At 36.0% G+C, this 13208-nt stretch overlaps 1 protein-coding gene across 2 annotated transcripts in view; it reads right to left on the reverse strand.

Moving 5' to 3' along the window:
- Positions 1 to 12996, reverse strand: part of LOC123306575 (kinesin heavy chain-like) — a 316847-nt gene extending 303851 nt beyond the window's left edge. Inside the window, exons 1-2 of one of the 2 annotated variants that reach the window (XM_044888630.1) lie at positions 12694 to 12996; positions 3470 to 3542 (exon numbers count right to left, since the gene is read on the reverse strand). In XM_044888630.1, the coding sequence (XP_044744565.1) occupies positions 3470 to 3542; positions 12694 to 12740 (120 nt within the window). In that variant the 5' untranslated portion in view covers positions 12741 to 12996. The remainder of the gene's footprint in view (positions 1 to 3469; positions 3543 to 12693) is intronic. The other variant, XM_044888631.1, reaches the window with a different exon arrangement.
- Between the last annotated feature and the right edge of the window lie 212 nt (positions 12997 to 13208).

A 13208-nucleotide genomic window follows, 5' to 3' on the forward strand; every position in this document is an offset into this window, starting at 1 on the left:
AGATAATTGGAGAAAGGGGACAAACTTGGGAAAGAGCAAGGAAGATGACAGCCAACAAGAAGGAATGGTCGAAGTTCGTTTACGAGGGAAGAATTTAATATTTGTTTTTGTTATTACACCATTTTATGGTAGAAGGGAATCGATTATATATATATATATATATAATAGATTACGATAATATACAAGTCTTAGATCACGAACAAGAATACCAAAAAAGAACTTTTTTAGAAATGTGTTATATAAATGAAAATAAAAATTCAACGATGAATAAGAAAACGGATACGAATAATCTTAGTAACATCTATAGTTTCTTACTGACCTGTGATAAAAAAAATAGGTATTCTCCTAATATCTCCTAATTTGTAACCTTATTTGCAGGTACTTATAAATGAGAGACATTTCTAATCCAAATTGTATAAAATAAGAAAAGATTTTTTTGCCCTTCTGTGAACATCATGGCACATTTGTTTGTCCATGCCAATTTATAGAATTTTCTGAAATCTGTCATTTGTAAAACCAATTTTTTCCTGAATAATTCAACTGAAATTGACGTACTTTTTTGATTACCCTCTACATGGTCTTGTTTTTTCTGAAGCTACCATATTTATTGTCATGGTATTGTAAGTTTTAGCCTAAGAGAATTTGAACTTTTGTTATGAGATCTTTGTATTTTCCAGTTGCTCCTGAAGAAGTCAACGATAGTTGACGAAATATAGAGCTTTAATATAATTTGACTCTCATTGGAATTTTGCCCTGAAAAATAGTCGAAACACCCTTAATTTAAATCAATAATTTCACAAACGACTAGTATCCTATAACTTCAACTATATATATATATATATATATATATATATAACTCTGGACTGCAAGGTCCGATTTCGATCAAATTTTATGGGTTTGTTCACTTCAGAATGCTCTTTCAAACGGCTCATAAAATATCAATATTTTCGGGGCAGTACTCAGAATATCGTGATTTTTCATTCAAGCCCCAAAATCTATTTTTATATTCCTTTTGAATTTCGTTATTGCCATGAAAAACTACATAATTTATTCTAAGAAATTCAATTTTCACTTTGCATGGCACACTTGACACAAGGGAATAGTAACCGGACGAATTCATATTTTATGTCATTTTTTCAAAATGCGGTCCTGTTTTTATTCCTTTGATGATAATATTTATTGTCCTTTGCCGCGATTCTGAATTATTTCAAATTCTGTTCCATTCTTCTTCATTTTAAACCCTCAGCACATACTGTTCGTAAACAAGTGTTTAAGAGTATGCAAAGTGGGGCTGTGAATTCTTTTGAAATTACATATTGAATTTAGATACGAATGATGTAAATCATCTTGGAAAATATACTCCGTAAGTGTATTTGCTTCATAACATATATAAGTATTAAAATTTATTCTTCAACAATGAAAATGTACTATCATAAGAATCATAAGAGATGTTCGAAACGGAGTTCTTCCTTTTCGACACATTTCCTAGCGCTTAAAATCAGAATATTTATTACCCTCCTCATTATATCAGGAATATCGGGATTTTGTTTAACTTCTGCACAGGCTTCTTCTATCCTCTGCCTACAATGCTCCCGTGAAGTCAGAAATGTCTGTCATTTTTTCACGCACATTCAGTGGGAAGTGAGGGTTCAAAATGACAATGATTCGCGACCGGAGACAAGGAACAATATCACCAAAGGTATGAAAACAGGACCGTATTTAGAATAAATGACATAAAACATGAAGTCGTTCGGTTCCTTCATTGTTGTTCTATGAAGGGAAATAAAAAAATTAAGGTTTTTCGGAAGAATAAATTTTAATAGTTATGTGTGTTATTCAGCAAATACAATTACATATTATATTTTCTAAGAGGGTATCTAAATTCAATATGTCATTTCAAAAAAATTCACAGCTCCACTTTGCATACTTTTAAACACTTTTACACGAACACTCAGTATGTTCTGGGGGTTTAAAATGAAGAAGAATGGAACAGAATTGATAATTATTCAAAATCTCGGCAAAGGACAATGAACACTATCACCGAAGGACTAAAAACAGAACCGCATTTCGAAAAAATGACATAACATATGAATTCTTTCTGTTCCTATTGGCGAATCCAACTACCGATGAGGGCGCTGCGACTTGTCAACAAACATGGCGGAAAATGAGTAATCACCGTGAAAACTCTATTGTGAAAGCAATGTTATCGTAGATTTTATTCGATTATAGAGATATTTGTGAAGGTAGTGAATAATTATGGGATTATTGATTGTGCTCGGGTTCCTCCAAAACTTTCCTGAACATGTTGGTGTCGTTTGATGAAGATTCTACAAGAACTTATATCCAGAAAATTTCATTCTATCATCACACTCAAATGAATTATGTAATTTGTGGAAATAAATTGATGTAAATATTTGGGATAATTTATTTGGATGAAAACATATTATGCAGTTCAAAATGCCAACACAGAAATTATTTTCCAGCATTTACAACCAACTCAACAAGACCGCCTGAAAATTAATTCTACAGTTGTAATTTCATTAACGAAATTTAAAATTCTTGTCGAACGGTTTAATTATTGATCACATTCAACTGCTTGCAAAATTCAAATCATCACTTTTCATTTGAAATGTTCCCAACATATCATCTATTGAAGATTGCAAGTAATGCATGTACAACTTCAGTTATGTCAGAAATTTAATCTCATCTACTTTCTTCTGCTCAGGTTTCTCGGCACTATCAAAATCATGGAAATGAAAATTCGCATTGCCTTTCTTAATTGTCCAACACTAGAAAATTCATCTAGAACAAAGATATCTACTAACCTAAAATTATAGCGAAAATTGGTAAATAGTTTCGCAACTGAATGACACTGAAATAAATACTCACTAAATTTTTTTAATACCTACCTATTTTTCTAGTCAGACATCCAAAAAATTTTGTGAATATAGTTCACTGGTAACCGAATATGTAATGAAAATATCTAACCCAAAGAAGTTAAACTCAAGTTATTACTCACTTTCTAGGTTAGTGATTTGGCCGCTAGACGGCGTTTAGATTTTTGGATTCGCCAATTCCCTTGTGACAAGTGTGGCAAAGTGAAAAATGAATTCCCTAGAATGGGTTATGTAGTTTTTCATGGCAATAACGAAATTTCTGTAAGGGATGTGAAAAATATAGATTTTGGAGCTTGAATGAAAAATCATGATATTCTGAGTACTGCCCTGAAAATATTGATATTTCATTAATCGTTTGAAAGAGCTTTCTGAAGTGAACGAACCCATAAAATGGATTTTTTTATGAAGTAACACAGACTCAATCGGTTGAAGCCAGAAATTGAAAGATCTCTGTCGGAAAATCAACATTTTTTCATATGATCATTGTCGAAGCCAATCCTCAAAAATTTCACAAAAGTATTAAGTGAGTAATCTTGTTGTCATCAAATGATTAAATTTTTTCATTTACTCACCTTGATATTCGTGATCGCCACTGTATTATTGTTTTGAACTTCCACCACATGTTTGCATGCATCATCTCTCTCCCTAGAAATAAAGTGTTTTCACAATTTACAATTTTGATTTCTAATAATTCCAGGGTATGAACAATACACACAGAATCATGTTTCCTGTTCTCTCTAAGTGGGACCTATATCATCAATGAACAAGGAGAGTTTTGATATACAAAAGGTGGTGTGATGGGCTTTTTCTCTCACCCTGGACGCTCCTTACCTTTGCTCGGGCGCCAGTGGGGCAATCAGTGGAACCCATAGACTAAACCCACAACCCTAAACTTTGGGGTTATGTCTATGGTGGAACCCCACGTCCCTCACAGAATCTCCAAAGAATTAGAGAGCCCAGGTAGACTTGAATGATCATGAAAACTAGGGTGGTAGCGTCTTCTTGGTCTCTGATTTTTGACGGTTTTTAATCGTTCAAAAAGAGTCTCTTCTGACGAAAATGTAGCTCTAACTGATTTAAGAAACTGTCTCTCACTGCCAACAAAATAAACGTTCAGTCCTTTATTACTATTGGATTAAGTTATATACAGAAATGTACAAGTAATAACAAATGTTGATGTCAACCGGCGGCCTGGTCGGTGTGGGGGCGGCTGATGAAATACGGTATCTCCAGGAAAATACGGTTGAAATAGACGGTAAATACAGTTAAATTTTGTACGGTCACTCCAGAGGAGTACGGTAGAAATAGACGGTAATTATGGTTAACTTTTGAAATCCTGGCAAGTCTCTGTCGGCGGAAATCGAAATCGGTACGGTGGCTGGTTTCAGTCCAATTGCAGTGCACCCTGTCTTTCTCTCTCTCCTTCTCTCTCTCTGCGACCCTCAAAATGGCTGCCAGTCAGACAGCAGGTCGGAAGAAGCTGTCAACCTGTAACTTGATCGGTCGGAAGTCGGCAATCTATTAACAAAATAAGCACCATACATAAATACGGTAGGAACACCAAGTCCTCCTGGGACCCAACGGCGGTCGAATAACGGACGCGGAAGCCGGCACTATACTCGGTCTACGATCACTAGATCAAGTTTAAAATGGTAGGTAAGTATTTTCAGCCAGTCCAACGGACTAAAGAAAGCGGAAAACAGCCCTCAAGTATGCACTACGAAAGGAACAATAATGCTACAAGTTACTTGCCTTAAACCTTCAAACTTCAAACTTCTTGACGTAATTTCCAACTCACGGTAATAATAGACGGAGAGCCAGAGCCAAAAAAAGTCTCTGAGTTTCTTAAGCCTGGTTTTTTCTCAGGTGATTACAATCATATATATATATATATATATATATATAGAAGTTTCAATATTTAATAGTCTTTAAAATTATTGATTTAATTTGTGAATAAGGATATAACGACTACTTTTGTAGGGAGAATTTAAGAAAAATTTTTGTAAATTGTTTGAACATTGTAGTCGAATGAAATGTGATGTCCCAAAAACTTTATCTTAAATTTATTGACGAGAAATGTTTATGGCCTTGCGGAACTTCTTTAAATAACCTCATATTCAGTAAGTCATCAGAGGTTAATATTAAACTGAAAATGTAAATTATTGTATTTCCAGAAGCCCTGAAGAAGAATTAAATTAAATTCGAAAGCTTGGCATGGAATGAAGAGTTTTTCTTAAATTCTCCCTAACAATTTAGAGTATGATACAAGAGCTAAGGGAAAAACCTCAGTAAAAAAACCCTGTCTCCCCGTGAGAAGTGTAGTGATGACAAATTTGTTTACAGAATAAGCTTTTAATACTGAAGGGCTTCCTTTCCATTGACATAATATACAATAAAATGCTGCGGTCAGTCAAGTGGATGTTAGAACATGTGCCTCTGGTGCGCGATCAAACATGTCGTGATCACCGACATAATAAAATCAATTTCTTAAGGCTGAAACTTTATAAACTTTTGTATTTTGATATCTAAATCAAAATTATGTTAGTCAGTCAACGTCCAATCGGGACACAGCTGATCAGTCAGCTTTAATGTGCGTAGCGCGAGGCGTAGCGTCGTTTAGAAGGGTGCAATTCGTTTATTAAGCGTGAAAAATTTTTGTAACTACTACTGACTATATTATTAATGAATAAAATGGTCAGTCAGCTATTCCGTAGAACAACGCCCGTCAGTCAGTGGATAAAAAATTTAATTTTTTTCGCTCTCTATAGATATTACATCATAATCATTCAAAGTAACACATTTATTTTAATAAGGCACTTCCATGTCGCAATTGTGCCTTAAAATCTCAGAAATAAAATTCGTTCGAAATCAACAGTGTACTCAACTAACGCAGGTATACGCACAGGTAAGAACTCCTTGATTTTCAAACATTTTTAACTAATATTCATTTAATTCATTAGGGATAACAAGCTATAAATAATCACCACATAATTCATCATCTGAATCTTTCATATCATTATTCTCACTATCGTGATCTGACACGTCAAGCTCAGGTGTTGCAGAATCTAAAAAATAAATAAATTTGTGATTGTTTAATTAAAATAAAGATATTTCTATACCTGTATTTTCTTGTAAAGGTTGAATAATATCATCTTGTACAAGTTCTGGTAATTGATCGCCTTTGAACCAATGAAGGACACTCATATTTCTCATCCACCAATTTCCAGCCGTAATCAGTAGGAGAATCTCGCTCTTAAGAACTGCTGCATCAATTCTGATTGGCATGGTGGCATAATCGACCCATCTATATTGATTATTTTAATTTTAAAACGATCGTTTGTGGTACTAAGACATTTATACGTCTTCTAAAATAAAACGAATCTTGCCTCGTCAATTTTGATTTAATTTTTTTCAAGACATACAAATGGAAAACAAATCCTTACCTTTCTCATAAAAAGCTGGATTAAAATCACTTTCAATTAGAGCATGCAGTCCAGGAAGAGCATTGCAAACAGAATTTCACAATTTTTGATGCATTCTACGGATATTAATCATCCTTTGATGATTCCTAGTCCCAACTTCTATCTACGCACATTAATGCTGACTGACCAGCTATGTCCCGATTGGACGTTGACTGACTAACATAATTTTGATTTAGATACCAAAATACAAAAGTTTATAAGGTTTCAGCCTTAAGAAATTGATTTTATTACGTCGGTAATCACGACATGTTTGACCGCGCACCAGAGGCACATGTTTTAACATCCACTTGACTGACCGCGGCATTTTATTGGATATTATGATTGTAATCACCTGAGAAAAAACCAGGCTTAAGAAACTCAGAGACTTTTTTTGGCTCTGGCTCTTGGACTATAACACCTTACGCACTTTTCTCGGCAGCTCGATCTCCACTACTTCGCTCTTGACCTTCGGCGCAGGGCCTCGAATTACCCCTCAACTCGGAAAACTTACCCCACTATGGGTAACTCATCTCTCCATTGGATGCACTCAAATTGTTCGGTCAATCAGCCGGCTCGGAAAGAGACAGAAACAACTGAAGAGAAGGAAAAACTGAACAAGTTCAAAGACCTCTCTCGTCTCTGAAAATGTACCGTTGAACGGAAAGGATTCTAAAATACATGAATTCTGAAAACAATGACATAAAATCAATCGGTAAAGACCCCTAAGATAACCCAACGGTTTTCTTCGAAAATATTTCGGTTGATAGGTCTTATTATACAAGTATAGGTGAAGAAATTTCCTTTTCGTAGCGGGGCAAAATCTGCCTCGTCACAGTGGTTCAGGCAGTGTCCACTAGAGCGATGACTCTGGTAGATTCCCTAGGGTTCCTCGAAAGGGCCACGGCTGTACCGCCCCAGTCCGAGAATTAAATACAGAGCCGTCGGTAGCCAAACCTGCGCCTTAGGCAGAGTCCCAATTCAAAAATTAGTTATTGAATATAAAGTGAAAATCGGCTTAGCTTCAAACTAGTACAAAAAATTCAAATTCCTTTTAGATTACTTTCCCAAAGTTATACCTCTGTACCGATTTTTATGGCAATGAGAAATCTTATTCTTCTTCTTCTAACTTCCAAGTTAAGCCTAAGGCCTGTTCTTCCATCGAATGAATTCACTGGCCAACACTTCGCCTTCCTTGGTGACTTTATCTCTTGCAATTCTCACTAATCTGTCCTCCGTCATTCGTCCAATGTGCCGGTTCCATTCCACTCTCCTTCCTTCCACCTACTCGTTAATATTTTCTGTCTTACATGCTCTTCTGATATTTTTACTCCGTTCTCTATCTCCCAATGTTTTGCCTGTTTTCGTTTTAAAATCCGCATTTTTGTAGTCTCCAAGAGTTGTCTGGTGGATGTGTCTGGTCTCGTCTCCGCGGTGTATGACATTATTGGTCTGATGATCGTCTTGTAAATGCGGGTCTTTGTTTCCATTGGGAGATTACTGCTCTTCCAGATCGTGTTGTTAAAACATCCTGTCACTTTATTGGTCCTAGCGATTTGCTGCCTTGCTTCCCCTTCCAAGTTCCCATAGTTTGTTAAACTCACACCCAGGTATCTAAATGATGACTCCTGTTTGATAACCTTATACCATCCACCTCCAGTTTGCATCTTAAAGGTTCTTTTGGTTTGTCGACTGAGATTAACATGTTGAATATTTTTGCAGTGGTATTGTAAACATGCAGGAGTCTCAGAAGGTCCTCTTCACTCTCGGGCATTATCACTGCATCATCTGCATAGCAAAGTATTTGGATTTCCCTGTCACCCATTATATAGCCTCTTTCATTGCGCACTCTTTTGATAATTTCATCCATTATAATGTTAAATAGTAATGGGCTCAAGGAGTCTCCTTGTCTGATAACACTACTTATTCTGATTTCTTTTTTAGTTGGCCGTTGATTCGCGCTTTCCCTGTATTGTTTCGATATATGTCTACTATTGTTTCGATGACATTTGGATGTATGTTTCTGTAGTATATACCTGTCGCAATACAAATACAGCGTCAACTCAGGACCTTCCAGACCTGAAGCCCTGTTGCTCATCTGACAGTAAAGTGCTCCAACTAATCTTGTTCGTTTTTGTGAGGAGTTTTACCTCTTCTGTGGTCACCTCGATGTTTTGTCTAATAAGTATATGCTGTATATATTTCTTCCATGTCTCTTGTGTTATTTTATTTGTCTCACAGACTTCATTTATTTCTCTGCGTTGTTGCCTTATGAATTGCCACATCTGCTTCTGTACACTGTAAAAGTCATCTTCCAGCCTTCTAAAAAACCTTTCACTGCTCGCTTTTCAATCCCCTTATGAGCATACTTGTTTCATTACGAATTCTTCTATAATGTGAAAGGAGTCTCTAGTCTTTTTGTTTGTGTACTGTAAGTATGCGTTTCGCTTTTCTCTACATTTTTCTTTCACTCCTTAGCGAAACCAAGGCGTTTTTGAACGTGGTGTTTCATTGACTGTGGCCATACGAACTACCAAGGCTTCTCTTACAGCTCTCCACGCTATATCTCAGTTCATTCCAGCTGTCCTCCACGTTTTCCTCTTCTCTAATAGTGTTCTGCTCAATGTCATCCTCAATATCTGCTGGTAGGGGAGAGTGGGGTAATTGGGAACGGCGGGTAATTGGGAACAGCTAGATAAAAAATACTTCCTCATGTGCGACACTGTCTTCAACATTTTCAACGGATGCATCTGGCGATTCTCAGGGCTTACTCAAAAGTTGCGGCGATAAGTTGCATATTTCCTGTTACGGTGGGTCAAAGAATGGATTTCGCATTTCGACTATAATTTTTCCGTGTGTTATAATACTTGCAACTATCTTATTTTGAAGTTTAGAGGTGCCATATTTTGTTGATTCCATACTGGTACTATATTTTTTCAAAACCTACGTGATTTGAAGTTGAAAGAAAATGGGTAAATGAATGCCAGCCATTTTTAATTCTTTTGATAACTTGGGCTAATTAGGAACGATGTCAGGTGGGTAATTGGGAACGTACCTTATATCCCTTGCGTTCCCAATTACATCTGTGCTGCTCTGGTTGATGGTTAAAGAATATTTTAACGTTGAAATGTTTTGTATCTAGATGCCAAGAAATTATACAAAGAAGACCGAAACGAAATATAAAATTGAATATCCCTGCTGTGTGTTGGAAGATTTAAGAAACGAAAACCTCACATTAGGCTAAGCTGGAACTAAATACTCTGTTCCGAAAATTGAAACAAAATGAATTCAAGATATTATCGAGTTCACTAATGAAAAATCAACACGAAGAAAAGCAAAGAAAGCAAATACCTGCAGAGAAATGTTAAGAAGGAAAAAAATTAAACATGAAGAACCTAAAACCAACATAAAAATGGTACTAAAAGGCACGCCAAAAGCAAAGCACTGAGAAATTCAACCCAGGTTACACAGAAAAGAAGAATTTTTCTGCATAATTTGCTATATAAGGTATGAAGCCCCACCAATGGAGGATTGTATCATGCGAGATACCTGTAAACTCTGGGCACATGAAAAATGTACTGCAAGAGAAACAAGACGTATATACTTGTGTGATATGTGCCATTTATAATTATTCTCATTTGCTCCGGGACTGTTCACAATAACCCCATAGGGTGTCGGGTAAATAGAAACGATAGTAATTTTTGATTTCGTTTATATTTTTTAGGAAACGTTGATTTTTTATAATTTTTTGTTTTCGATTAGTACATAAATGAGCAAAGTTCCTTTTTCAATGGAAGTTTAATATTTTTAGTGATTTTTTGTATAATTTTTCAGCATTTGAAATTAAGTGTTCCCAATTCCCCCACTTTCCCCTATAGGTTTCTCGTTGATTCGTTCCATAGTGCCTCCAAATCAATTTGTTTTGCTGTTATTTTAGGTGACTGTATTTTAGGTTTCATCTTGAGTTTTATCTTACCTCGCAACATGCTTTGTTCGCTTTCTATATTTGCGGAGTTCAAGGTGCTGACATCCGATATGCTAGTGATCTTTTTCCACAGCAATATTTTATTGAGTAATTATTATGACTTTAGCCTTGCGGCTTTCACACTCCTATTCAGAGGAACATTCTCTCATCCCAGATATCTCAGATATCAAAAGGATTGAGCTCTGTTGGAGCCCAGCTCTCGGGCCGCTCCTCGGCTTCCTGCTGTCGGTTGGATTTCTGATCCACCCGCACTTCCTGTCGGAGCAGACGGTGTTCCTCTGCATTCCCCATGTATTTGCGTACAGTTCTCGCCAATAGAAGTTCTCTCAAATAGAAGATATCAACAGGAACGGAGCGGTCGGACGCCTTGGTCCAGTCGGAAATACAGGTGAGTAGGTTGGTAACTGTTGAACGCCCAGGGACAAAGCCGTGTTGTTCTACCGGAATAATATCATTAACTGAGCAATATTCTAGTAGTTGGTCGCAAATAATTCTTTTCAGGATCATCACTAGTATTCGTGTCCTAACTTCTCGAAATATTCAGTAATAGCTAGTGGCTAAGAGGACTGGGGAAATGAAATCCTTTATGAGATGCCGACATTTCGACCTTTATTTCTGGTCTTCATCAAGGCTAAAAATAGAATTTACAGCTTTAAAACATAGGGCGTAACACAATGCCATAAAATCTTTAAAATAAAAACAGTAACAATATAAGACAATATAGAAAGCAAGTCACAAAACGGCAAATTTCAGACAGGAGGCGACACATCTAAGAAACACGTACCTATTCATATGGAGTACCCCTTATATTCTCCAGAAACATACATGAAACCATATCGTTAAGTTTTGAAATGTTAATGTAGGCCTTTGTCATTAAATAAAATTATTGAGGAATCCCTCATTAGAGCTCTTCACGTAGTAAAAACATATCTTCCATAACAAACAATGAAACTCGTTTCCGTAACAATTGACACATACAGAGGGGCGAGAGTCATATGGCGATCTAATATCACTGAGGACAGGAATGTTCCTGAAATCTCATTAAGAACGAATAATTCGTTTATACCTCTCCAAAATGTCATTGAGCTTAAATTCTGTACATCAGTTCTCAAATTCACTGTTTCATTTAAAGAAATATGTACCATCACACCGATACATCTTTTTTTGTAAGTTTTTTCCCTTTCTAAAATAGTGACTTTCTCGAAATCGAAATTATGGTTCTCATCAAAATGGTGGGCAGCTAGGGCGGTTTTTTCATTCTTATCTTTATTGATGGGTCTGCAATCATATTTATGTTGGTAGATTCTATTTTTAAGGTATTGTCTTGTCATCCCTATGTAAAATTTGCTGCAGTCTATACAAGGGATGTTTTATATTAGTTCGGACTGCAGACAGTCTGGAGTTTCATCCTTGAGTTTAAAGAAAAGAGAACTGACGCACTTAAACGGATAGAAAGCCAATTTCATGGAAGGGTTGGCTTGTTATAAAGCTCTATCAATCTTTTCGGATAAACCCTGCATGTTGGGAGAACGGTAGTATCTGGTACTTTCCCTGTTTGAGTTTTCATCGCTAATGTTAGTGAGCATTTTTCGCTTATACTGGCTAAGAACACGCTTCACCAAAGATGTTGGGTAGTTATTTTTCACCAGTAGATTCAATATTTTCTCATCATTTTGCCTGTGAAACATTTCATCACTCAAGTGAATAGCACGGAACATCATGTTTGTAATTGTTGCTATCTTTTGGGATGTGCGGTCCCAAAAGATAGCGAAAAATACTCACTAACACTAGCGATGAAAACTCAAACAGGGAACGTACCAGATACTACCGTTTTCCCTACATAAACGGGAAAAGTTATGCAAAATCACTTCCTGTTCATTCGTAACACCCCGTATATCACTGTGTAGTTTTTTATAATCCTTCAATCAATCATTTGAATTCATGAGGAAAAGTACATTTCGATTATTTCCTTGAAAAATTATGTGAAATATTATTTTTGTTTTTGTAACATTGATGCTATTCAGGAATAAACTACACCAAATCGAATAATAACTATCATAGGGCGCAGCCTGGTTCTTCGAAGGTCTCAAAGATCTCTACCTTAAGATGAATTCAGAACAAAATGTAATATTTACGATTAAGAAGAAAATCACCTTTCCTTACCTGTTGGAGGATTCGCCAACGTCATTCATAAAAATTTTGAAATATACAGGTTTTGTCAACACAAAATAATGTTTTCAATTGTTTGTGGTTTTGATTTCTTTCTATGCCTACTAGAAAACATATCAGGATAGGATTCATTCGAATTAACCTCATTAACTCAACTAATGGTAAATATAAACAACTCTATTACCTTTGAGAAAACGGCCTCACACGTATAAACACCTTCAAATGATTCATTGTTTCGATAAATTCACAGGCCTCACACAAAAAATATTAGTTTGATGGTATTTCATGAACACAACTATTCACATACTGAGAGCTTAGTCGAATTTGTTTCACAGAAACTGTTATTGCACTGATTCCCATCGAGCTAAATTTGTCCCGCGTCTTCCTGTCATCGTCTGATTGTGTAGTCTGGAACGAGCTGAACTACTGGAGGAGAGAAACTTTATTTATAAAAATATGTCTATTTCGGATGTAGAGGAAGGTGCCAGCAATATCCTACCCTTGATCGATCCTCTTGTTGCACATTATATTCAATATTTCCTGGGCCCCTATTTTATTTATCAGTTAGTTCATTGTGCAAAGGTTGAAAACAAAATTTCAATGTCAAAATATACTGCTCCACAAGAGTTAGGGATATCGTATTCAATCGTTTTTAAAAGTATGTAATCTTCGAGAAAATCGCTATAAAATCATTTAAAC

Source organism: Coccinella septempunctata, chromosome 2, assembly GCF_907165205.1.
Source record: "Coccinella septempunctata chromosome 2, icCocSept1.1, whole genome shotgun sequence".
Taxonomy (NCBI): domain Eukaryota; kingdom Metazoa; phylum Arthropoda; class Insecta; order Coleoptera; family Coccinellidae; genus Coccinella; species Coccinella septempunctata.